This window comes from Barbus barbus (assembly GCF_936440315.1).
Source record: "Barbus barbus genome assembly, chromosome: 5".
In the NCBI taxonomy this organism is placed as follows: domain Eukaryota; kingdom Metazoa; phylum Chordata; class Actinopteri; order Cypriniformes; family Cyprinidae; genus Barbus; species Barbus barbus.
Genome location: NC_136733.1, coordinates 35,158,729 through 35,185,797, shown reverse-complemented (window position 1 = coordinate 35,185,797; position 27,069 = coordinate 35,158,729). Strand labels below are relative to the sequence as shown.

The following is a 27,069-nucleotide window of genomic DNA, read 5'->3' as shown; positions in this document are numbered from 1 at the left end:
ATGTATTAGTTATTACATTTTTAAAAATCCTTTGGAACCACTGTGCATTACCATTACGGTAGAGTAGTCTTAACCGGACAGACGCCATCGAGGCCAGCAGTGACGAAGCTCTGTACTCTGAGTCCAGATGCTCACAGATACCAGACAACGAGATGAGGACTTTAGCCACGCTGCCTCGAGCCAGAGCAAACGCTAACAGAGTCAGCTCAGCGTCAGGAGACACACAGCAGCTAGAGAGAGACAGGGCAGTTGAAAGCAAAGCACTTCCATTAAGCTTTCTCAGCAGAGAAGGGCAAAGTGTCCAATTACGTTCAGATGAAACAGCTGTAATTATTCACTGATAGAAGTTTTCCATTATTATCAAGCTAACTCGTATTGCATAATTAAAACCCAAAGAGGTTTGCCACTATTGCCCTCCACGTCAGCATTGTTTTGACCTATTAATAACAGTTTTAAACATGCTGAGTTGAGCTGATCTTGTGCTAGTAGAGCTTGATTCTTACTCTGCTATGCGCAGTAAAAAGCCGTCCACCTCTTCCAGAATGTTTGCAGAGAGGAATTTGGGGAACTCCATTGAAGATGGCGTTAAGGATAGGGGCGGCATGTGCTGTAAAGCTTTCCTAGAAAACAAAAAACATAAAAAAAAACAGTAAAATGTTTCTCGATGAACAAAAATTTCAAAAGAAGCACATTTGCTTGAAATAGAAATCTTCTATAACATTATAAAAATCTTTGCAGTCACTTTTGATCAATTTAGTGCATCACTGGTGAATAAAAGTACCAATTTATTTACAAAATATATATATTTTTGAATGGTAGTGTACATGTCTCAACAAATTAAATTAAAATTTTCAAATCAAAATGCACTAGGCAAAATAGAGAATGAAACATACAGCTACCATCTATATAAATCAAATTTGTGACGATAACACAACAAATATTACTGCCATGCTTTTGTGAGAAGCAATATTCATTAGTCATTTCTCCTGACTTACTGTGTGCTCTGTAGGATGGTCTGCGCAAGCACAGGGTTGGTTTCCATGGAAGCGGTGACCAGAGATGTGAAAAGCGACAGATACCATATAGCCGAGGCGTCGGATACTGAAACTTCTTTACTCTTGGTAATCTGGTAGCCCATTGTCTTCAGACCATGAATACGTGTGTCACAGCCATCGCTAAGGCAGCGCTTAATGTTTATCTGAATATCTGGGAGACAAAAGGAAGATCAGTGGAAGGGCTTTTTGACTCCTAACATTCATCTTGATAGGACTAGAGTAGTATATACTTGGAATAAACAGAAATCAGTCTCTCTTTATATTTCATTTACAGCATGCTCACAACTTCTGTGTACATATATACTATCGGTCAAAAGTTTGGGTGATCGTAAGATTTTTTTAAGATGATAATAAGGATGCATTAAATTGGTCAAAAGTGACTGAACAGACATTTATAATGTCACAAAAGGTTTCTATTTCAAATAAATGTAGTTCTTTTGAATTTTCTATTCAGATTCAAGAATCTTGAAAAAAAAATTATTACAGTTACCACAAAAATATTAAGCAGAACAACATATCAACACTGATAATAAGAAATCTGCATATTAGTATGATTTCTAAAGGATCATGTGACGCTGAAGACTGAAGTAATGGAATAAATTACATTATAAAATATATTCAATTATACTTCTTTAAATTGTAGTAATATTTCACAACATTACCGGTTTTACTGTATTTTTGATCAAATAAATGCAGCCTGGGTAACCATAAGAGACTTCTTTCAAAAACCCCAAACTTTTGAATAGTAGTGTACAAATTTAAACTTCAAACATAAGATTCTGTTATACAAGTGTATGCTCACAAGGATGGCTGATGTTGGCGTTATCCAGTAGCGGTACGTAACCCGTGACGTTACTGGGGATCCTCACATCTCTGATCTCCTGCAGGGAGTGCCGGTTCTTTCCTACAGCTATAGACACCAGCTGCGGCATGTAGCTGTGGTCATTAGACGCTACCGCAATGGCCAGGCGTCTTAAAACTATGTCTGGCTTTAGCTTTAACCTGTGAAAGTCATGGGGGTAATATTTAACTAGTTATTTAGCGAAAGTAATAAAATGTGTTACATCATCAGCTATATTTTTATTCTATGAAAATGCACCAATGAAATGGGCAGCTTGCCTTATCCAGTGTGAGCGAGCACTACCGTCCGATTGCCAGAAAGACACGGTCTCACCATTGGTTAGCTTGTTGATATCTGCACTATTGGACGAAGCCTCGATGAAGCTGTAGCACTGGGTGACCACCTTAACTTTATCCACATCTGGGTCATGATTGAGCTCAGCTCTGTACTGGATGTCTAGATCTGAGAGGAGAGTTGGTAGAATATGCAAAGGAGATGGAGAAAAATTCTCTCAAATTTTATCCACAGTAAACTGTACCTCTAGCAGCACGAAACCGAAATGACTAAATTAAGTATTCTTTACTATAGAGTGCTGCAACAATGAGCCCTAAAACTATTAAATGAGTTAGCATTTTTGCATGTGTTTTGAATGGGTTTTTGATTAAATACCTTAAAGGGGTCATGAACTGAGAAATCAAAATTTACTTGATCTTTTGACATGAGGTCACCGTATTATAAAAACATCCTGTAAGTTTCAGAACTCAAAACTTTGTTATCTAAACACAGCTTATATTGAAGCCAGGTCTGCCAAAACGACAGCTTGTGGAAAGTGCCACTCTAATAGTGTTGCTAAACACCGTCTCCGCAGAAGAAGATCAACGCCTGCTTCTACATCACTGCCTGTTTAGCCCCGCCCACCGATTTGCACATATAGTAGGTAAATTCGAAAGGGCCAAATGCACATCTACGCAGAAACCAAATTATAAAGATGCTCTGAATAAAAGATGCTGTGCAGTGCCAAACTGTGGAAAGCACATTCTTTGCATTGCCTTCCTTCTGATCCCAATATTAGGAAAGAGTGGATGAACTTTATTTTTAATGAAGTTCCAGACCGTGTCAGTAGGAACTCGGTCCTTTGTTCATTTCATTTTACAGCAGATTTGTTTACAAACAAAACACAATTTGTTGCTGGATTTTTAGAAAGACTGAAACTAAAAGACGATGCCGTGCTGACTATATTGGATCCGACAGTAATGGCGCAACACACAGGTGTGAATAACTGCTTTTATTACAGCTGCTTTGACAGTTTGTTTGATATCTACTGAGTATTTAACCTACATCACAGCAGTGTCCACAGGAACCAGGGTGATTCTCACTTCTGGGTTGGCTTACAAAAATATATCATCCCTGCAGCACTATATAATTGTTATTCCCACTCTGCCCACTAAGCACCATTTACCTTTCTCCTTCTGTAGCAGGTAATCCAGGAAGTCTTGCACTACAGATGACCTCATGGTGCAGATGCTGTTGTAGCCTTCAAGCACAGGGAATGGGATAGCGCTGCTGGGGATGCGATTCCGGTGCAAAAATTTCAGGATTTTGGAAGCATGTGCTTTGAGACGGTCCTTGGACTTGGAGAAGATATCCACAAACCCTGGATGAGCATTAAGTGTAAAAGAGGACAACAACTGGGTCAAACAATGAGAATCATTTGCGTAGTTACCTGGCATGGTCAAATTTGGACATCTGAGCTTGTGTCGCCATTACATTCAAATAAACAAGAACGTTCACGTCTGCTTCCCCACCTGGTGTCAAAGAGCACGCCTGAAGCTGCCTGATCACATGACTGAGTTCTCCCTGCAGATTGGCTCCATTGGAGTTTTTCAGTGCCATGAGCATGTTCTCCACATCAACAATCCCATCACCCTCAGCATCAAACTGACCAAAGGCCTAAAGAGCAAAAAAGGAAGAGATTCTTTTTTCTGTCTGTACATTCTGACACACAAATATGAGGCTGAAGTATCACACAAAAGAGAATGCAAACAGAAAACAAAAGGAAGACAAGAACAACTAGGCTCTCTAGCTCTCTCAAACCAGTTGTCCATTTCACCTATATAAACACACTCGAGCCAGCATGTGAATCATTTGAAAAGCAAATGAAAGTGAGTCATGTTTAAATCAGTATAGCCACTTCCAGAAAGCACAACACTAAAAAAAATGTACCATAGTACAACATTTTTGGATATGTCTGAAAATACCATGTAAATAACACAGTGCATGAATTAAGAAATCATTTAGCAGCATCAAGATATATGTGACCCTGGACCACAAAACCTCTCAATTTTTCTAAATTGAGATTTGTACATAATCTGAAAGATTAATAAATAAGCAGACAATATTTGACTGAGATACAACTATTTGAAAATCTGAGGGTGCAAAAAATCTAAAAATTTAGAAGATTGCCTTTAAAATTGTCCAAATGAAGTTCTTAGCAATGCATATTACTAATCAAAAATTAAGTTTTGATATATTTATGGTAAGTAAATATACTGAATATCTTCATGGAACATGATCTTTACTTAATATCCTAATGATTTTTGATATAAAAGACAAATCAATAATTTCGACCCATACAATGTATGTTTGGCTATTCCTACAAATATACCCCAGCGACTTAAGACTGGTTTTGTGCTCCAGGGTCACATATGTATAAATTCCACACTATGAACAATGAATACAATCACAGTAATGTGACTGAAGAACTACTTTAATTGGTCAGGATCCTGAAAGTGTGCGGTGAGCCAATCCCAGAAAAAAAAAAAAAAAAAAAAAAACATTTATCCATCAATATATCAATTACTTGGGGTTGGGGGGAGTGGGGACATTGTCCCGGGTCCAGTGATTATGAATGCTCACTAAAATTCTCTGCGGTTCATATAGCTTTAACAAAAATGAAATCTGTAAATCCCAAATCTAACATTTAAAAAAAGATTTCTACAGCGGAGTTTCTGACTATTTACCAATATGTATACGTAAAATAGAAAAACATTTAGTTTGCTTATACAGATTGCAATCAATAGTCACAAGGTCAACTGTAGAAATCTGTGTCAAATGGTCATTTGTTATTGCCAAAATTCTTATAACCTCTTTATTTACAAGTAGTACAACACAGAGAGACCTATATTAATATTAGTCAGTGTAATAAAACCCTGTATCAACCAATAAAAAAGAAAGACAAGGCAAATCTAATACTACAGTCCTGTGATGTGCTGAAATGCGGTCAAGATTGAAAGTGAACTAGGTGGGGACAGGCTATAAACAACCTTTATCAAATGTGCGCTACAAATAGAGATAACAATGTAGCCAACTCAGAGTACAGAGCAAGCTATGTGGTCAATTACACAACTTTGAGTTGTTTGTCACAGCTAAATTGCCTATTTTGCTAATAAGTAATTTAGCTGACAGGGACGTTTTGCTGATGTACATTATAGTGAGTGTTCATGAACCACCCTTCTTTGGTCTTGAACCTGCAAACTCTCAGTTATCAGCCAAGACTTGGCATGAAGCACTACAGCAGGTCATTGCTCATCTGAGTGACATGTCTGATCACCTCCTCGCATTCATCTCTGGGCGCGTCTCTGCTCTCCAGCATCTCACAGAACTGCTCCAGAGTGACGGACTCCTCTCCGCGGCTCAGCCGCTCCTCCAGCCAGCGCACCAGAGTGCTCTCGTTTCGCGCCAGCACCGACTCCGAAATGGCGACCCATGAGTCGCTCATACGGGCCGCTGCCTCTCGCAGCTTCACCTGCTCCAGCAGAGCTTCAGGAGTGGGGAGTGCATAGCTCGGGGCCGGCGGATTCGCCGAACCTCTTCCGCTTCTCCCCGGACCAGAGCCTGGCGCTGCTCCACCTCCTCCGCCGCCACCACCTCCTCCTCCTCCGCTACCGGCCCTGTTGCCTGTGGCCGCGGAGGCCGGGCTGCCCTCAGCGAACACGGGACTCTCCGTTTCTACGTCCTCATCGTCGCCGCTCCCGGCGCCACAGCCTCCCTCCGCGTTCCCCATGGTGTTCTGCGGCCTCGGGCTCTCTTCCGATCGCCTTCAGCCCAGGTTTGAAGCTGAGTTTTAGCGTCAGGATTGATTAGTCCAGTCAGCGCGCTCCTCTGCTGTCACTACCGCATTGACGGGCTCCGCCAGCTGACGTCATGTTTGTCAGCAAAAAACTTTGGTCTCTTCCGTGATCTCAGCGACGCCCGCTGCGCCGTAAACACGCCCCCTAGCGTATTACCTCCAGTATTCGCAGATCATTCTTTTGAATTATATTTTTGTCATTTTTAATAAATAAATGCTCATATTCAAAACTGGTGTTCAGTGATTATGTCAATTTGCAGGTCACCTGGAGAGCTAATTCTTAATATCAAAAAATGCAAAAAAAAATTATTTTTAGTAACAAAATTAAAGGAGTATCCAACAAAATACTACATGATTTATTATGCATGTTTTGGAAAGCTGAACATTTCATATGCATGTCGACTCTGTTGACTGGAAAAGGTATTTGTTTTATAATTGTATGTAGATTGTATTTAAGTTTTGGGGGGGAAGGATTTATAAAAATATATTAAAAGAAAACTGGGGTGTGTGATTTGTGTATTTGATGTGATTTATTTATTATTTTTTTCAGAATCACATTTTGGAATATGAAGAATTATGCAATGACAATATTACAATTGCTTATTTTATTAGAAAAATACCACATAAAAAGAATGGGATTTTTGAAAGCCAAATTTCTTGCCTCTTATAACACAGAATTATACGTAGAACTTAACCAAACTGAAAACAAGCAAACAAATAAATAAGCAAAAAATAAATAAATAAATAAATCTGTAAACAAGTAATGTTTTAAATATCACAGAAATGTTGGCAGTTTTTGTTGTTAATAATGTGACTATGTATAGCTCTTGTTCTTGTGGTACTGAATGTAAAAACAAAACAATTTTTTTTTTCAAACACTTGAAATTTCAACTGGCAAATAAGATAATAATTTTAAGATTTATCATACAAAATCAAATACATTTACTAAAAGAATTGCATATGCTGCGTCCCAATTCGCATACTATCCGTCCTAAATAGTATTCGAAAACAGAATTAGAATGTCCCAAATCATAACATGTTTAAAAAAGTATGCCAAAGATTCCCGGATGGTCTACTACTTTTGACGGGAGATTCGATTAGAACTACAAACACGCATAAAAAGTGTTAAAACTACAAACATGGTGGATATGCGCGACCGACGGACAGGTTGAGAAAGGGATTTGAGTGATAAATAATCAACGCCTAACCTGATTTAAAAATATTTATTTAATGTTATCCGCGTTATATTTCATCTGCAGCAACACTGTGAACTTTTATAATGATAAGTTTGTTCATTACCTTTTAAATGCATCATTATGCAAACACATGAGCAGAGTTTTCGGCATGAAAGACCCGCGATGCGCCTCTTAATTTCTCTCGGAAATCAAATTAAACGAAATGTGGATGATGTTAACTGTGACAAGATGATTGACAGGTTACTTTAAACAGTGACAGGATGCACGTAACTAAGCAACAGAGAGTCCGTTTAAGGAGCAGCTATGACGAAGTAGTATGTCCCAAAGCATGCCTACTATTGTGCTACATACTCAAAAGTATGTACTTTTTCTTCACAAAAATAGTACATACTTTTAGGGCATAGTATACGTAGGCGAATTGGGACGCAGCATATATAGTCTTATTCTGAGAGTAACCAGGCTATACTTTCACAGTTTAGATCTTTCTATTAAAAGGCCATCACAAATCATAGCCTATTTATTTGAATTACATTTTTTATTTCGGTTGTTATCTAGACTATAGTGTTGATTAATGTTAACTGAATAAAAAAATAAAAATAAAAAAAACCTTTCAGCTATAAATATAAAAAAGCTTAAATTTTCAGTAGCCCCTCACTACAGAACAAAGAGCGCATGCGCAGTCACATACCCGGAAACATGTTGACAAATGTGATATTGTTTATACTGATGTGTTGTGCGGTACGGAATACTTCTTATGTTAAATGCTGACTGCTTGACATTTCGTCCTCGTCTTTATACACAGTATGCACGATGCTGAAATATTTAGTAGCTCTTATATCAATGGTCCTGGCGGTATGGACGATGCCGGAGTGGCTCACAGTCCCGATCTACATTTACATTTATTCATTTAGCTGACGCTTTTATCCAAAGCGACTTACAATTACTATATATGTCAGAGGTCGCACGCCTGGAGCAACTAGGGGTTAAGTGTCTTGCTCAGGGACACATTGGTGTCTCACAGTGGATTCGAACCCGGGTCTCTCACACCAAAGGGATGCGTCTTATCCACTGCGCCACCACCACCCCTAATCTATGGCAGTGTTGTGAATGTGCTGGAGTCGTGGCTGCGGCAGCAGGTCAGTGATGGGCCAGCATCTGCTCCGGGGCGCATGCTGACCGAAGATGAGCTGTCTTTATACAACGGAGAAGAGAACAGTAAAGGATTGTACCTGGCGATCTTAGGACAGGTGTTTAACGTTGAAAAGGGGCGGAAACATTACGGCCCTGGCGGCGGTTACCACTTCTTCACAGGTTAGTTTACTATGCAATTTACATGCCACTGAGTGACTTCAGAGATGGCTGAAATCTGTGTGTTGTTTCTGCAGGGAAAGATGCGTCAAGGGCGTTTATTACAGGCGATTTCACAGAGGCTGGCTTAAGTAGCGATGTCTTGGATTTCACTGACTCCCAGATTGTGGCTCTTTATGAATGGCTGTCATTTTATCAGAAGGACTACACTCCAGTAGGTGGGTCCCAAATGACATTCGATGACCATTTTCAGCTAAACTCTGCAGGACATCGGCACTCCAGGACCCATGTGGCTACCCCTGCTTTAATGTAACCTTCTTAGAATATTTTTGTATATTGTCTTTATGCATGTAAATTTTATTATTAAAAAAAAAAAATTATATTTTAGAGCAAATGATGACACATTTTTCATTTCAGGGTGAACTGTCGTTTTAAGGTGTGTCTGTATGGCCCTTGTGCTCCAGGTAAACTGATAGGCCGATTCTACACAGAAACTGGGCAACCCACTGATGCTTTGTTACATGTTGAGGCTTTCTTGTCTGAGGGGTTGAAGAAAAAAGCCCAGGCTCAGAGTGAGATGCAGCTGTACCCGGCTTGTAACTCGGAGTGGAGTGAAGCCAGTGGGGGACGGGTATGGTGCTCTACAATGAGGTAATTTTGTTGCTTTAACCAACATTTGACGTGTTTCCTAAAAAATGCACCACAGCTTTATTTTTTTGTAGTGGTGGCATTCACAGGGACTGGGTTGGAGTACCCAGAATGCTTTTCTCCCCTGGGTCTGGCCATTCCCGATGTGTGTGCATCAGACTGTCAGATCCTGTTCATGCCGAGAACCGAAACCTCAGAGAGTACAAAGACTGTCCTCCTCATGCAGAGTCCTGTCGTATCACTAAAGACTAAGCTACAAGTATTCATCAGAGTCACTGTATTTCATTTGACAAATTTTTCATAGAAATGTTTTTGATGGGTTTATTGTAGCAGGCACATTCCAAGTGAGTGACTGCTGCTTGTTATTTATATAGTTATGTTTCTAATTTAATTTCATTGCAGTTTGTGGCCAAGTATATTACTTGTGCCATAAAATCAAGAATGTTCAATAAGACAATTTTATAGTTTTTTTTTTTCTCAATCGTCCTTTATGTAAAGATGTCCTCCCTTTCTTGAAAAGGATACTAGAGGCAGCGACAGGCTAAATATCTGAGCATACAGATACCATACAATGTGCAGAAAGATTAAACAGAGGCCAAATTGTAGGTTTGTCACATAGACAAAAAAGCACAACCTGCATTAAGTACAAAACAGTTGTAGTGGTCAAAAATATTATACATTTGTCTGTACAATTTAACAATACCAATAACAGACTGTGGACTTGGCCCTCCCCCCCACAAACAAACCAAAAACTCAATCAGCTTTGAAATATTATCAGAAATGTAAAAAAAATTACTTTGATAAAGTGCACCTGTTATGCATGGACATGAAAAAGCATTTAAAATTTGATAGGTCAACATAATGTGACGTGGTACGCCACCGAGAAGACTTTTGAAAACAAAGACCAAGCGAGCAGCTCCCCAGCGCCAGCTTGCAGGGCAAACATTAACTGGAATGTATAGAAATTAATAAAGTGTGATTATGATGCAATGATGACTATAAACAGGCTACAAATGATGTCATGCATATGCATAGTAAGCATGTCAGAATTCTGCACCAGTCCGGCTTAATAGAATCACAGCAAACAATTTGAAATCCACATCAGAACACTTCCAAATCTGAAGTGTTTCTCAGATTTTAGTATGATGTAAAATATTGGATCAGTTAAAATAAAGTCCACTGAATATGCAGATTCATAAATGATTAAGTGACCATGTTACTAATGACATAACATTAACCTAGCAAGGAATATTTCTCCATCTCTCTCTTAGTGTTTTGATTTGAACTCCAGAGAAAGAGAAATGTCCTTCCAGAGAGGTTAAAATGTGTTCAAAACCTCAATACAACAACTGAAAGACCCTGCACAGTATGATTAAGGCTTCACACTACTTAAAACATGGCTACCTTTCACAGATCCCTTCATATCCAGCAGAATTCAACACTAAACACACTTCCTTGAAATGTTCATAAGATGTTGTATCTACTTCAAACTGGGGTTAATCAATCTATATATAAAAAAAAAAAGTCAATTTGAGTACGGCATGATTGCACGTGGGAATCATGTACTAGTCTTGTCATTCTGATGGAAAATTAAGTACTAATAATAATCATATAGTGTCCATATAGTACATTAGCCCTGTATAAAACCCCTATGATTCTTTTTTATAGTAGTTGTCCTTCTCCTATCACACTTGGTTTTGCCAAAAGCTGAACTCGGAACTACAATTTTCATTTGCATCACCATTCCACAAGTTTTAATCTGGATCCTCGACATAAAATAGTTTGTTTCTAAGAAGTACTGCTAGAACACAAACAGATTGTTATGGTTGTATTTTTTCCTTTGACAAGAATGGAATGGTTTTGTTCAACGGCTCTTCCTGTCTTTGTGTCTTACTCCATTTCTTCATCCTCCGAGGCCCAGCCCGTGGGTTCATGCTCAGCTTGGCTGGTGCCCGTCCTTCACATTGCTCTCGTGTGTTAGGAAACGCCGCCCAATGTCAGCACATCAAAGCAGATGTCGCATACACGCACAGGTTTGTTCAGGTCAAATTTGATGATGGGGATCTCTTTTATAGAGCACTTGTGGCAGAGAAGACGGCCACAATGGCGGCTAAGAGAGAAAGAAAAAGATAATGAAGGATGGGTTGTTCGGTGGCAGGACAAAGGAAGATCATCATAAATGGAGTAATAATATGAAGAGAAAGAAGAGTGTGTTCTTTATAAAGTAAAAAGACTGAACAGTGTATATGTTGCCTGCATACCAGTGATGTTTCCTGGTGGTCACTCCAAATTTGGTAATACATTCATAGCAGTTTGAACCATCACACCATGGGGGCTCTTTGGATAGCATATCTGAACCGTTCAAAATGTGATACATAAGACTAGTTAGATATAACAACTACCAGCAATGTAAATGTCTTAGAAACACTAAACCTATATCTCTTACCTAGCAGACGGAACAGAAGCTGCTTAGTGGCAACTTGATAGTTGAATATGTTGATGCCTTGGTTGTTATTAACGCCGAGTCGGGCTCCTGCCCTCACAATGGCACGACACAGGTTAGCATTTCCTTTCATATATGCCAACAGAAGCACTGGAAGGAGAAAAGCATCAACTATCATTGATCCAATCAAAATGGCATGATTGCTATTATTATGGGAAATTACCAATTTCCGTATAATCAAAATGGTTGTACTTCACCAACCTGTGTTCCCCTCATTGTCTGGTTTGTCCAGGGGATACTCAGGCATGCACTCCAAAAACAGCTCAAAGATGGCTGCCGCGTTCTCCTTCCCGTACTGACCAAGGACATGCATAGGAGATTGACCTCTAGAGAGAAGAAAACAGGGCAGAACTATTAAAGTTTGTGAATGTCACTGAAAATTGCACATTGTGTTTTTTATTTTTATATATTTGTGGAGTGAGACATTCCGAGTCAAACCTGAGATTATAGGCCTCTGCATCTATGTTGGACTCGGTGAGTAGAGCACGCACATTATTCAGACGCCCCTGCATCACGGCCAGATGAAGTGCTATTAGAAGGAAATGATGCAATGGAATTCATTGATACAGGAATAATATAATGTACTTTTTGTGCTAATATTGTAATGATTTACTGACTATTACTGCAATGGTAGTTGCTAACTAATAGTAACTATTGCTAACTAATAGTTTACCATTGTTTCCATTCTCATCTACTGCAGCGAAATCAACGCCATTCTCAATCAGGACAGAGCAGATTGTGGAAAGATCCTGTTGTGCGGCGAGATGCAGTGCTGTCTGACGATGCTTGGTCAACTCGTTTACTTTAGCACCAGCCAAGAGCTGCAATCCACACATACAAAAGAGAAAACACAAATATATGTTTTAGTTTTTGACTTGGAAAAAATAAAATAAAATAAATGAATCTTTGCTTTACCAGATTTCTGACAATGATCTCTGATCCCGCCTGTACGGCCAGGTGTAGAGGAGAGAGTTTGGCACTGTCCTGCACTCTGGAGTTCACGTTGGCCTGTACGCTAATAAGGAAGAGCACACTCTCTATGTCAGAGTTCTGCACGGCGACATGCAGGAAGTTGCGACCTTTGTTATCCACCTAAAGACAGAGAACACTGATCCAGTGGCTTGTGACATCACACATATATTTCATCTTTGTATGCGGGTATAATCCAGCCTGCACACCTGTTCAGCAGCGCCAGGCTCTCTCTTGAGGATGGCTTCGGCAGCCTTGTTGTTCTTATGAGTCATGGCACAGGCAAACGGCGTCATGCCTTGTCTGTCTCGAATATTCAACCGGATTTCAGGGTGGGAGATAAGCAGCTGGATGATGATGCTTTGCTGGTTGCTGATGGCGACATGGATGGGAGCACGACCCTCTGAATCCTGCATACAGAGAAATGGATACTGCAACTATAAAGGCATTCAAACTGTGTGCGTTCATGGAACATATCTGCATAAAGCACCTGTTAAAATTGCGTTCTGTCATCTAAAGAAAAATAACTAGAGTGAATTTATGCATCTGTATGAACCTGTGCGTTCACATTGGCTCCAAACTCCAAAAGGCACTGCGCCACCTCCTCCAGTCCCCAGGACGCAGCCAGATGCAGTGGGCTCTGTCCATCCCTCGCCTCTTCATCTCCCTCACCGTTAGGACCAGGCCTCCTCGGGCTGTTCACATCACAGCCACTGAAAACACGTTGAGATCAATGATATCTTGAGCTTGAGTTAATTACACAACTTTAAGGCATTTAACCAAAAAACAATGGAACTGGAAATGCTAAAGTGCTAACTCGTTTCTAGGTTTATATATTCATCTCTGCAGGAATCTACAGGAATGAAGCACCACCAATCAGTTGGTGTTTTATATTGAAAATGTATTTTTGATGACCTGTCATGAGATCTTTTGCAAACCTGCGTATAAGGAAGCAGCAAGTGATCTCGTTGTTCTCATCGATGGCTCTGTGGAGAAGAGTCTGCTGACATCCTCCAGGCCCTGAACTCCAACAGGTTGTATCACACCCGTGCCTGACCTAATTAATTAATTAATAAATAAAATCAAGTCAAATCAACTTATCAAAAGCATTATTTTTAAACAAAAATATGGAAAACTAAATGTTTCAAGATGATATAAAATGTTTAGCAATCCCAGTTTAATGATCCCAATTGGTAAATAGAATAAAGTTCTCACCAGTGTGGAAGCAATGTCCTCCAAACCGTTTTCTAGAGCCAGCCAGAGTGGAGGATCACCCTTCTCATCCACCACTGCCATGTCTGCTCCTCTTGTGCAGATGGCGTCCACTACTAAAGGAAGCTGGTTACTGATGGCCAACTGTAAAGCTGTCTGCCCCTCCTGGGTCCTGAAACAAAGCATGAGTAGTTTGAGGATTTATTTTCAGGTTTTCATAAATTATCAGCTATTGCAGGTTCATCTCAAAAAATTAGAATACAGTGAAAAAGTTCCTTTTTTTGGCAACTTATTTAAAAAAAGTGAAACTTTAATATTTTCTAGATTCATTACATGTAAAGTAAAACATTTCAAAAGTTTTTTGGTTTAATTTTGATAATTAGACCTTACAGCTCATGAAAGTCCTAATGGATAGAGAGTTGGGCTGTATCCGAAATCGCCCCCTATACCCTCATTCACTATTCCCTACATTAGTCCACTCATATAGTTCACTTGAAGGAGTGAATGAAAACGAGTGAGTGAATTCGGACACTAAGTGCACCAGAAGGAAGTCCTGCCGCTTTTGCATAGTTTGCTTCCTGTTAAATAATCATTTGAAACGGGCAGCTCCAATAGTAAGACAGAAATTATGTATAAACCCTAATAGTCAATTTACAATTAATTTTGTACCTTTGTTGTATTCCACTGTATTACGCCGTGGACGAGCGCTTCTAAAATCAATGAATGGATGATTCAGCTGCGGGCGCCATCTTCTGGTGAGACGCGGGAATTCACTCGGCGCGCGACTCTCGCAGTGCATTCTGGGGATTCTCTAGCCGTTGAGTGTACATCGCTTGTACACTCGTTTTTGCGGTGCATTGTGGGATTGAATGAGTGCACTCGAGAACATCCACTAAGGTTTCGAACACCACTTAAAATGGCCGTCCCCTCAAATAGTGCACTATTTGAGGGTATAGGGGGCGATTTCGGATACAGCCAGGGTCTTGTAACCTGAAGGTCGTGGGTTCGAGTCTCAGGTCCGGCAGGGATTGTAGGTGGGGGGAGTGAATAACCAACCCTCTCTCCACCCTCAATACCACGACTGAGGTGAGACCCTTGAGCAAGGCACCGAACCCCCGAACCTCCTTTCCTTTCCTTTCCCTTTACAGTATAAATTCCAGGTATCTCTTGTTCTTTGAAACCACAATAATGGGGAAGACTGCTGACTTGGCAGTGGTCCAGAAGACAATCATTGACACCCTCCACAAAGAGGGTAAGTGACAGAGGGTCATTACTGAAAGGTGTGGTGGTTCACAGAGTGCTGCATCAAAGCATATTAAATGCAAAGTTGACTGGAAGGAAGAAATTTGGTAGGAAAAGGTGCACAAGCAAAAGGGATGACCACAGGCTTGAGAAAACTGTCAAGCAAAGCTGATTTAAACACTTGGAAGAGCTTCACAAGGAGTGGAATGAAGCTGAAGTCAGTGATGATTTGGGGTGCTGTGACGTCTGCTGGTGTTGGTCCATTGTGTTTTATCAAGTCCAAAGTCAATGTAGCCGTCTACCAGGAGATTTTGGAGCGCTTGATGCTTCCATCTGCTGACAAGCTTTATGGAGATGCTGATTTCCTTTTCCAGCAGGACTTTAGCACCTGCCCACAGTGCCAAAAACACTTGGTTTGCTGACCATGATATTACTGTGCTTGATTGGCCAGCCAACATGCCTGACCTGAATCCCATATGGAATCTATGGGATATTTTCAAGAGAAAGATGAGAAACAGTCGATCCAACAATACAGACGAGCTGAAGTCTCAGTAATGCCTCAGCAGAGCCCCAGGCTGATCGCTTCCATGCCACACCTCACTGATACTGGATTTTGTGCTAAAGGAGCCCCGACCAAGTATTGAGTGCAGAAATTAACATACTTTAAAGAACTTGAACTTGTCTGTTTTGCAAACAAACTTGTCTGTTTTTTTTTTTTTTTATTGATCTTACGAAATATTCTAATATTTTGAGATACTGATTTTTGACTTTCATGAGCTGTCAGGTCTAATCATCAAAATTAAAACAAAAAAAAACTTTTGAAATGTTTTACTTTACATGTAATGAATCTAGAAAATATGAAAGTTTCACTTTTTGAAATAAGTTACAAAAAAAAAATTCACAACATTCAAATTTGTTGAGATGCACCTGTACATTTGTCTACTCTTTCAGCAATAGCAGAGAGGGGATTGAGACGCACGACAGGCAGGACTCAAACCCTCACTGCTGACATTAACACCACAGCTCAACATGTCTGGGGGATGTACAGTGGGAGAAAAAATTATTTGATCCCCTGCTTATTTTGTATGTTTGCCCACTGACAAAGAAATGATCAGTCTATCGTTTTAATGATAGGTTTATTTGAACAGTGAGAGACAGAATAACAACAAAAAAATCCAGAAAAATGCATTTTTAAAAAAGTTATAAATTGATTTGCATTTTAATGCATCAAATAAGTATTTGCTCCCCTATCTTAAAGGGAGTGCACCTAATCTCAGCTTGTTACCTGTATAAAAGACAACCTGTCCACAGAAGCAATCAATCAGATTCCAAACTCTCCACCTTGGCCAAGACCAAAGAGCTGTCCAAGGATGTCAGGGACAGGATTGTAGACCTACACCAGGCTGGAATGGGCTACAAGGCCATCGCCAAGCAGCTTGGTGATAAGGTGACAACAGTTGGTGCGATTATTCACAAATGGAAGAAACACAAAATCACTGTCAATCTCCCTCGGACTGGGGCTCCATGCAAGATCTCACCTCGTGGAGTTTCAATGATCATGAGAACGGTGAGGAATCAGCCCAGAACTACACGGGAGGATCTTGTCAATGATCTCAAGGCAGCTGGGACCATATTCACTAAGAAAACAATTGGTAACACACTACGCCGTGAAGGACTGAAATCCTGCAGCGCCCGCAAGGTCCTCCTGCTCAAGAAAGCACATGTACAGGCCCGTCTAAATTTTGCCAATGATTCAGAGGAGAACTGGGGGAAAGTGTTGTGGTCAGATGAGACCAAAATCCAGCTCTTTGGCATCAACTCAACTTGCCGTGTTTGGAGAGGAGGAATGCTCCCTATGACCCCAAGAACACCATCCCCACCGTCAAACATGGAGGTGGAAACATTATGCTTTGGGGGTGTCTTTGGGGGACAACTGCACTGCATCAAAGGGACGATGGACGGGGCCATGTACATCAGGGCCAGGGCATTGAAGCCGGCCAGGGCATTGAAAATGGGTCGTGGATGGGTATTCCAACATGACAATGACCCAAAACACACGGCCAAGGTAACAAAGGAGTGGCTCAAGAAGAAGCACATTAAGGTCCTGGAGTGACCTAGCCAGCCTCCAGACCTTAATCCCACAGAAAATCTGTGGAGGGAGCTGAAGGTTCAAGTTGCCAAACATCAGCCTCGAAACCTTAATGACTTGGAGAGGATCTGCAAAGAGGAGTGGGACAAAATCCCTCCTGAGATGTGTGCAAACCTGGTAGCCAACTACAAGAAACATCTGACCTCTGTGATTGCCAACAAGGGTTTTGCCACTGAGTACTAAGTCATGTTTTGCATTGGGGTCAAATACTTATTTGACTCATTAAAATACAAATCAATTTATAACCTTTTCGAAATGTGTTTTTTTTTTGTTTTTATCCTGTCTCTCACTGTTCAAATAAACCTACCATTAAAATCATACAGTAGGCAAACGTACAAAATCAGCAGGGGATCAAATAATTTTTTTCCCCACTGTATGCTAACCAACGTTTTATAGCTCTATCAGGTAGGTGTAGTACCTGACGTTGATGTCGGCCTGGTGCTCCAGCAGGAAGAGGGCGCTCTTACTGTCCTGTCTCTTAATGGCCATGTGCAGTAGTGTTTGTCCATCAGACATGGTGTCATTAATAGCTGCTCCAGAACCCAGCAGCTGTGCGGCAATAGTGTGCATACCTAGTGATGTAAATAAGATGATACATGAAAAACTGAAAGATCTGCATAAAAAGTGAACTCGCAGAAGAAGATTTTAACAGAACCCACCAGTCCAGAGTGCAAGACCCAGAACGGTCTGATCCATAGAGTCTTTCAAACTGAAGTCAGGGATGATCTGCAGGTTGTTGGTGGCATGCAGTGCATTAGCTATGAAATGGAGCAAAAATACAGTTATGACAAGAGATGGCAGAGATGCATAGATCAACAATGAAATCAAACATCCTCTCTCATCCCTCACCTTTCTGCTCTAGTATGACAGACACTACATCTGGGTGGTTGTGAATGATGGCCAGGTGGAGCGGACTCTGCAGGGAGACTCCTTGGCTTTTCTCAACTCCGTCAGGCAGGGCGCACTCAGTCTGCAGGTTAGGATTCGCCCCCTGCTGGAGCAACTCTGCTGTCAGCCCTGCCAAGCCACAGCGGCAAGCCGTGTGGAGGGGAGTCTCACCCTAAAAATGAAAATTTGATCATAAAATATCAGAAGGGGAAAAAAGAAATATAAAAATAATAATAAATATTTAATCATATTTATAATAATCCACCTCTTTACTACTACTACTACGTTATTGCCTGTAAATACTACATTTTATTACATGTAATTCATAGATTTCAGATTATATATCCTGTTCAAATGTCTTTAAAATAAGTCTCTTATGCTCACCATAGCTGCATTTATCAATATGCATGCAATGTTAAAACAAAAAAAACAAAAACTGTTATATTGTAAAATATTACAATTTTAAATAACTACATTCTATTTTAAAATATTTTAAATTGTAAAATGATGGCAAAGCTGAATTTCCAGCATTATTACTCCAGTCTTCAGTGTCACATGATCCTTCAGAATTAATTCTAATATGCTGATTTGCTGCTCAAGAAACATTTCTGATTATTATCAATGCTGAAAACTGTTGAACAATCTGAAGCTCAAAACAAGAGCATTTATTTGAATTAAATCTTTTATAACATCGCAAATGTCTTTCCTGTCACTTGTTGATCAATTTAATGTGTCCTTGTTGAAAAAAATAATTTCTTTTAAAAAATGATCTTACAGTAATGTATATGTATTTAACTGATTTGATGACTACACTATTCTAATTCTGTAAATGAGTATGTATGTTCAAACAAGCGGCTGGATTTCTAATCAAAGCTGACAGACTTACCCATTTGTTGGTGTGATTGACTTTAGCTCCATGTGTGGCCAGGAAGATAGTGGCTGCTTCACTTCCTGCGATGGCTGCTCTCTGCATGAGGCAGTTACCTGAGGACGAGATGTCGTGATTAACTGGTATGAAAGGTGCAATGACTAAAAGGACACAGATAGACATTTTATAAAGTGCAAGATGTGCGGTACCATTGGAGTCTGGTGCATCAGGATTGCTTCCTCTCTGTATAAGCTGCGCTGCAAAACTGTTCTCGTCAAATGAGGTTCCATTCACAACCGGAGCTTCATCCTCAAAAGGGTTGACGGAGGGGTCAGAAGCCACAGTGATGTACTGCAGAGCCAGCCACAGTGCCGTGCTGCCCTCATGGTCTTTCAGCTCAAGGTCCAATCTAAGCACGAAGAGGAGGGATTACAGTGTTACACCAGGGATAGAGGCAACTCTCTATGTTCAGAACGCTAGCATACTAATACACTTGCTCATTTATACTTTACTATTTATACGACATGAAAAATACATAATGTTTATTTATATTTAACTCTTGGTAGTCCAAGTCAAGATAAAGATTACAAATTACATTTTGATATTAAATCCAGTTCCTTAATCACAAAAAACACATATTGGGATACACTGTTGCATTTGTACATTTTAAAACACAAGTTTTAGATAACTTTGTGTATTACATGCATACAGATATTTTACGTAGAATACTCTTCCATTCATTTCAACAATCATTCGTTTTGAAAAAGATAAAGAACGTTTAAGCTTACTGTTTGCACTGTAGCAGCTGGTTAAAGACCGGTTCATTTCCTGACACCACAGCCTCATGTAATGGCGTCCTAAGAATTAGACAATGGAAATATTAAGTGATGAATACACTGAATAAGTTCTACCCCCATAAACAGTCATTAATGCAGAAAATTTAATGTTACCCACCGTCCTTTGCTGTTTTGCATGTTCGGGTTGGCACCAGCTTTGAGCAGAGCCTCAGCGATGTGGGCCATGCCAGCCATTACTTCACCACTATGTTTCTTTGGGCTGAAAGAGCAGACCAGGTGAAGCGGTGTCTCCACTGCCCCCACTGTGGCAGCGTTCACCTGTGCAGAGTGGCGGATCAGAAATGTGGAGGCAAATTCATCTCCTAAAAATAAAGAGAAACACACAAGATGGGGAGAGTACTTAGACCACCAAATGAAAATAATAAACTTTGATGGTTCTTAAAATTGTTGCAGTAGTCTTTTGTAAGTGAAGGTGGCTTTGTGCCAACTTCAGATTTGTTGTAAAAAAAAAAAAAAGTGCCACATTCGATTATTCCCTCTGGCCAAATACAAGCGCTTGTCACCTCTCTGGATGGCCTTGTGAAGAAGACTCCAGCCGCTCTGGTCCACCATGTCAACATCTGCCTTATTGTTGACCAGTGTGGTGGCGATGCTCTCCAACTTCTTGGACAGAGCCAGATCCAGCGCCAAGTCTCCATTATTGTCCAGCTCATTCAGCTTTCCAGGTAACTTAGGAATTAAATAAAAGAAACATGGGTCGACTTTATTTTAAGGACAAATTCTCACTATTAACTGGCATTCATATTACTAGCATATTGGCTGTTCGTCGACCCTTAAAAAGCACATAGTAATGCCTTTTTCTGCATGACCATTTTCCAGATCCTAAATTTCGCAACTACCTTACTAACTATTGATAAACCGCAAATTAGGAGTTTACTGAGGCAAATGTCATAGCTAATAGTTAGTTAATAGTGAGAACTGGACCTTAAAATAAAGTATGCTCAGAAACATTTGTCCTACCAATAAGGTAAAACATTAACCATACAAAAACATCACTAGATATGATTTATTTTCAATCACTGTTTAAATGGCAGTAAAACGTCTTTGATTCAGTGCTGGCTTTTTACCTGGGCATCCATCTCAATTAGATAAAGGAAGACCACATCTTCTCGTTCTACTTTAATTGCTTTATGAAGGGGGTACTCGGTCTTAGATTTGATCATCTTATAGAGCAGCTGAGCATCCATGGTACTGAAGTCCTCTTTCCGAAGATCATCCTGTTTGAGAGGGTAAAGAAAAAGAAAATATGAAACATATTTAAGCATCTATTCATTTGGAAACTCTCCATTCTACATTAACACACACTCAAAAAAAACGCATTGCGGAATAATTTCCTCCTTTAAAACAGCAGGTGACTTCTTTAATTATTATGCAAATTTCAATCTCCCTCTGGTCTATATCAAGGTCTTGTTCAAGGTCTTCTAAGCCCATATCAATGTGTTTGGTTTCGCTCCGTGGAGAGAGCATCTGTAAACCCACCACAGTGTTTCCTTTACCATCCTGGTCATAAACATAACCTTGAGAATCAATAATTATGCCTTGTGGGGATTTACAAGGAGTCATAAAAGAGACTCCAAACATCAAGGACAACAAAATCTTGCTGCTTTTACACAGAGAGCCAAAGAGGAAGGCTATTTTTCAGTGAATCTGTCAGGTTATTAATCAATATGTATCTTATTATTGCTGATAAAGTGATGCCTAGAACTGTAGTATATTACTGGCAAATGCAATGAACATCAAAGCTATGCGTATCTATAGAATGAATTCCACATCTGATGGGTTTATCCAAGGATGAGGATGATGACTCAATTCTTCTGACTCACCCAGTGACTGGCGATGATTTCTCCGCAATAGTTCATCAATGTTGTGGCGTCCAGCTCTTCGGCTGTCTGGTAGAACCTGATACAGTTCCTCACGTTCACTGATGACATCACTCCTTTCTCACATCTGCATTTGAAAAACAGTGTATGTGTTCATAGAGCTCACTGCTTATTCTTAAACATCGACAACTCAATTTTGAAATTTAGATATGCTCATTAAATGCAAAATTTCAAATTATTTTCTCTTTATTTAAAAAAAAGAATTAGCCCTATTGTCACATGACCATTTATCATTTATATGGGTTAATACATTATTCCTTTTCCATATTTCACCTTCTGATTTTAACATCACACTTTTATTTATATTATATATATATATATATATATATATATATATATATATATATATATATTATATATTATATACACGCACACATACATACACTGGCCACTTTATTAGGTACACCTTGCTAGTACCGGGTTGGACCCCATTTTGCCTTCAGAACTGCCTTAATTCTTTGTGGCATAGATTCAACAAGGTGTTGGAAACATTCCTCAGGGATTTTGACATGATAGCATCATGACGTTGCTGCAGATTTGTCAGCTGCACATCCATGATGTGAATCTCCCGTTCCACCACATCCCAAAGGTGCTCTATTGGATTGGGATCTGGTGACTGTGGAGGCCATTTGAGTAAAGTGAACTTATTGTCATGTTCAAGAAACCAGTCTGAGATGATTTGAGCTTTGTGACATGGTGCATTATCCTGCTGGAAGTAGCCATCAGAAGATGGGTACACTGTAGTCATAAAGGGATGGACATGGTCAGCAACAATACTCAGGTAGGCTGTGGCGTTTAAACAATGCTCAATTGGTACTAAGGGGCCCAAAGCCAAGAAAATATCCCCCACACATTACACCACCACCACCAGCCTGAACTGTTGAGACAAGGCAGGATGGATCCATGCATGTTCCATGTTCCAAATTCTGACCCTACCATCTGAATGTCGCAGCAGAAATCGAGACTCATCAGACCAGGCAATGTTTTTCCAATCTTCTATTGTCCAATTTTGGTGAGCCTGTGCGAATTGTAGCCTCCGTTTCCTGTTCTTAGCTGACAGGAGCGGCACCCGGTGTGGTCTTCTGCTGCTGTAGCCCATCTGCTTCAGGGTTCGACGTGTTGTGCGTTCAGAGATGGTATTCTGCATACCTTGCTTGTAACGAGTGGTTATTTGAGTTACTGTTGCCTTTCTATCATCTCTAACCAGTCTGCCCATTCTCCTCTGACCTCTGACATCAACAAGGCATTTTCGTCCACACAACTGCCGCTCACTGGATATTTTATCTTTTTTTCACCATTCACTGTAAACCCTAGAGATGGTTGTGTGTGAAAATCCCAGTAGATCAGCAGTTTTTGAAATACTCAGACCAGCCCATCTGGCACCAACAACCATTCCACGTTCAAAGTCACTTAAATCCCCTTTCTTCCCCATTCTGATGCTCGGTTTGAACTTCAGCAAGTCGTCTTCACCACATCTAGATGCCTAAATGCATTGAGTTGCTGCCATGTGATTGGCTGATTAGCAATTTGTGTTACCAAGCAATTGTACAGGTGTACCCAATAAAGTGGCTGGTGAGTGTGTGTGTGTATATATATATATATAAAATAATTCTGTGACAAATTCTGTGACATTCCGTGCTGTACAGTAAATTCCGTTTTTCATGTCTTGATTCCGCATTGCGGAAATCGTAAGCATAATATTCATTAACAAAAGACTTTGTGTTTACATCAATCCATGCTGAGGGGTGCTTTATATACTTGTAGTTGAAATTCTAATATGTTGAGTGATTCGATAACAGCAGTTACATGGTAACCTTTCTGCTGGTGAATCACAATCAGATGTAAAGAAAGACACAACATGAGTCATAAATCTATCCAGTCATTTGCATCTGTTATTCTAAAGACACTCTTCCCACCTTTCTCGCAGAAGATGGAGCTGGAAGCGGTTGGCCAGCTTCATCAGGTCGAGGAGGAAGCCATCGTCTCCACTCAACTCCAGATCATCTGTGTACACCCAGCGCAGCATTGCCATGGCAACCTCTGGTTTGGCATCTAGGAAGTCACATGGGAAAGCACAGGAAAGAATCCAACAGCAGGTTCAGTTTTGAAGGATTTGAAAAAAATATAGACATCCTACTTTTCTAGTGCGGGTTGTAGGAAACAGAGAAGCCATTGTTACCTGAGAGGTCCAGTTCTGAGGTGGAGGCCATGTTGGCTAAGCTCCAGATTTCACTCCGAGCAGCCAGCACGAATTTATGAGCACTGAACTTCTGCTGTCCAATCTTCACCTTCAGATCACTAGGAGAATATAACATTGATATTGTCATACTGACTTTACACAGCATCCCTGTGATATATACAGTCATCAGCTACCATCGCATTACAGCTTATGTATTATGCTACAGTCTGGGTTCAAATCTCAAACGGATCATTCTGTAACTTCATAAGAATGGTGCAATATAAAGAAATAACGTCCTAACTTTACAGACCCAGCAGACATAATAAAACCCTTTCAGCCAGCTTTAATGCACTTAGAAGCAAAATGAAACTGCAAATCAAAACTTTATTACACTAGTGGTAGCAAAAATTCAAATCAAGTCAAAGACACAGACAAACTTACATTTTTCAATAACTGTGTGAATCTTGTAAAAACTGTCAAGAGCTGAACAAAGATGTCTAAGTCATATTTCACCACAAAAAACAAAGAAAAAAAAAGTTTTACATAAAATAAAGCCTGTCTATAAACCATATATGGTAACAAGTATTGCAAGTATACATAATTTGGCATATATAATCCATGCTAATTTTAATAAGAAAATAATTATGTTAATTAATAAGAAAATGTTTAATATTGTGCATATTTTTTATTTCCTATTTCTTTTGCCTCTGAGGTTAAATACAACCTCATCTAACAGTAAGTGACAGCTCACATCCAGTGCTCACCTGTAATGCTCTTGCTGATAAAGGTCAGCCACGATGGCCAGCAGGCGGCTGATGAAGGAGTCACTGGCCTGGGAGGTGGAGCCGGTGAGAGAGGCCTGGGCGGCCAACACGGAGCACCGCCTCTCCGTCTCCACCAGCTTCTGCTGCATCTTCACATACTCCTGCCTCAGCAGAGCAAGGTGCTTCTGCAATTTCTGCACCTCCTCTGCAGGTATTATGAAAATGATGGAGAGACGAGGGGCAAGAAGAGGAGAGATGACAAGTAGTAGTGGAACACAACGAATAAGCACATGGGGTACAAGGAGAAAATGTATGGGTAATAAACAGTTCAAGTGAAAAGAAATGTGATGGGTAATGCAAAAGGGAAGTGGAAATGCCATGAAGAAGAGAAAGAGAGGGACAAAACACAAATTTCATATGAAAACCATTGACACAGACAGACTTCCCAAACACGTTGAGCAACGATACGTGAGGAAAACTGTCTTTCTGCTTTTTGAAAAGTAAAAACACTTTCAACATGGTCTAATTCATGAACAACAAACACTAGTGTTCATATACACCCTCAGGATCCATATCATTCCACTCAAATCACAAAATACCAACTTTAAACTCGCCAGCCGCAGTGTGGTAATTGCCTTGATCTGTAACTAGAGGATTTCACAGCTTAACCTACATTCCAACACTGGGCCGCTTCCTTCCTCTTTCCTTGAATTCATTTCTATGTATCTCTCTAGAATGCTGAGGTTACACTTTGCACTACATAAGCTTAGGTGCTGAGAAAGCCGGTCTAATAATGTGCTACCATTTGACACAGGAAAATCTTTGAATGTTGCTAAAAAAACAGCAAGCAGCACCAGGTGTAAATGTACTATATGACAGCTGCAATTTTTGCTAAAAGAAAAGTCTACCCTAGTCATTGCAACCAATTAAGCCTGTGCGCCTGTAAGCAAAGGATTAGCATGTTCTCAGTTTAATATGTGAGCCATTTGCCTTTAGCCTAGATTCAGGAATACAGTGTCCTAAGCAATCAGCAACTCAGAACCATCCAAATAGGTCCAATAAAGTATTTAAAAAGCTCATCAGTCAATCAGATGACAGGGAACTTTGTGAAGCAATAACCTGCTTGCAATATCAACAAGTATTTACATGAATTACACAATGAAATCAGACAAAAAAAAAATCATTCTCGACTATCTGGAAATTGTGTAATTAGTATACAATAAATCGCTCTATTAATCTTTATTCAGAAAGAGGTAAAGCTTTATAAAATTACCAACCATGGCTTCAACCAATATGCTTTTGACTAACTTAACATGGTTGCATTATTATTATTATACAAATGCATTAGACTTATTAGCTTATCAGTTAAAAAAAATAAAAATAAGTAAACATGACAAAAAGATTGTGAACGCGTTCTTATGTTATTTGAAGAAGATGGAATTTAAATGTATTATTATTTTCAAATTCAAATTCAAAGATAAAGGAAGATGTCACAAATGAGCTGATAAAAGAAACGGTTGCAAAATTATCCGTACATAACAACAACATTGAAGAGCTAAGTTATACATTAATTTATTTTCTACTGTTATCATAGTGTCATGTTATATATTGAAATATATCAAATATACAATGCAATACATTGTCAGATTTAAAAACCAGTTTATACATTCAAATGAATTCATCATTTGAGATTACGAAGAACAGGATAAGAGATTAATAAAAGGAGAAATTCTAATGAAAAGCGACTTGGAAGGCAAGCGCAAAATCAGAATACATGACGACAATGATTCGAAAATCAATTTCCATTTCAGAATCATAACGCTGGACGTTCTGCGACAAAAACAACTTAAGACATCTTTTAGAAAAAATATTTATCTTATATTTCTTTACACGAGAGCTCAAATCACCCGGCAAATCTTTATTACCACCGCCCAGCCCACCACCTGACTTGCAACCAGCTAACGTTAGCTGGAAAAAACGAATCAATAATGAGGCTCTTTTCAGAGGTACGCAATATTTGTTAGCAACTGGCTGTGTTGATACCAGTTAAACGCATTATTAGGTCTGTCCACCGTGTAAAAGTACAACCGCTGCATGTGATAAACAGAAAGGGCGTGAAAAAAAGAAAGAAACCATTCTCATACCTTCCGCCATGTTGGATCCGTGGCTGGTCGCCTGATACCGCGAGAGGAAGGTTTTCATTTGGGAGGAGCGTGTGTGTGTGGAAGCACTGAGCCAGAGATGCATTACGTTTGTAAATTGTATTATCAATGACAGTTTAAATAATGTGCAAGTCTGTGTGCCAAATAAACCAACTGTACATGGGGTCTTTAATATGCACTCTTATTTAAGCTTATTTTGACCAAAAGCCAACATGTTCC

The 27,069-nt window shown here is 39.8% G+C and overlaps 3 protein-coding genes across 6 annotated transcripts in view; 1 reads left to right on the top strand and 2 right to left on the bottom strand.

Annotated features, from left to right (window-relative positions):
* zzef1 (zinc finger, ZZ-type with EF hand domain 1) overlaps positions 1 to 6,099 on the bottom strand; it is a 42,134-nt gene extending 36,035 nt beyond the window's left edge. For all 3 annotated transcript variants that reach the window (XM_079417302.1, XM_079417304.1, XM_079417303.1), the window contains exons 1-8: positions 5,507 to 6,099; positions 3,702 to 3,846; positions 3,356 to 3,550; positions 2,175 to 2,358; positions 1,858 to 2,057; positions 996 to 1,206; positions 504 to 620; positions 52 to 230 (exon numbers count right to left, since the gene is read on the bottom strand). In XM_079417302.1, the coding sequence (XP_079273428.1) occupies positions 52 to 230; positions 504 to 620; positions 996 to 1,206; positions 1,858 to 2,057; positions 2,175 to 2,358; positions 3,356 to 3,550; positions 3,702 to 3,846; positions 5,507 to 5,959 (1,684 nt within the window). In that variant the 5' untranslated portion in view covers positions 5,960 to 6,099. The remainder of the gene's footprint in view (positions 1 to 51; positions 231 to 503; positions 621 to 995; positions 1,207 to 1,857; positions 2,058 to 2,174; positions 2,359 to 3,355; positions 3,551 to 3,701; positions 3,847 to 5,506) is intronic.
* Positions 6,100 to 7,977: 1,878 nt separating this feature from the next.
* Positions 7,978 to 9,912, top strand: LOC306869757 (neuferricin-like). Its single transcript, XM_079416662.1, has 5 exons — positions 7,978 to 8,117; positions 8,321 to 8,532; positions 8,607 to 8,747; positions 8,994 to 9,180; positions 9,252 to 9,912. Exons 1-5 carry the CDS (start codon positions 8,032 to 8,034, stop codon positions 9,427 to 9,429), a joined length of 804 nt encoding a protein of 267 aa, XP_079272788.1. The 5' UTR covers positions 7,978 to 8,031; the 3' UTR covers positions 9,430 to 9,912.
* Positions 9,478 to 26,867, bottom strand: ankfy1 (ankyrin repeat and FYVE domain containing 1). Of its 2 annotated transcripts, XM_079416661.1 has the most exons (25): positions 26,833 to 26,867; positions 24,689 to 24,893; positions 23,925 to 24,043; positions 23,662 to 23,797; positions 21,689 to 21,812; positions 20,933 to 21,082; positions 20,369 to 20,534; positions 19,963 to 20,167; positions 19,797 to 19,865; positions 19,218 to 19,417; positions 19,027 to 19,124; positions 18,102 to 18,312; positions 17,912 to 18,010; positions 17,671 to 17,824; positions 13,865 to 14,033; positions 13,588 to 13,706; positions 13,206 to 13,362; positions 12,859 to 13,059; positions 12,596 to 12,772; positions 12,354 to 12,501; positions 12,119 to 12,209; positions 11,882 to 12,006; positions 11,624 to 11,770; positions 11,439 to 11,529; positions 9,478 to 11,287 (listed from the first exon to the last, which is right to left on the bottom strand). In XM_079416661.1, the coding sequence occupies exons 1-25, from the start codon at positions 26,840 to 26,842 to the stop codon at positions 11,155 to 11,157; spliced, it is 3,504 nt and encodes a 1,167-aa protein (XP_079272787.1). In that variant the 5' UTR covers positions 26,843 to 26,867; the 3' UTR covers positions 9,478 to 11,154. The 2 variants fall into 2 exon arrangements, with proteins under 2 accessions (XP_079272787.1, XP_079272786.1); XM_079416660.1 differs by lacking the exon at positions 26,833 to 26,867 and having other exon boundaries at positions 9,492 to 11,287; positions 24,689 to 25,202.
* Between the last annotated feature and the right edge of the window lie 202 nt (positions 26,868 to 27,069).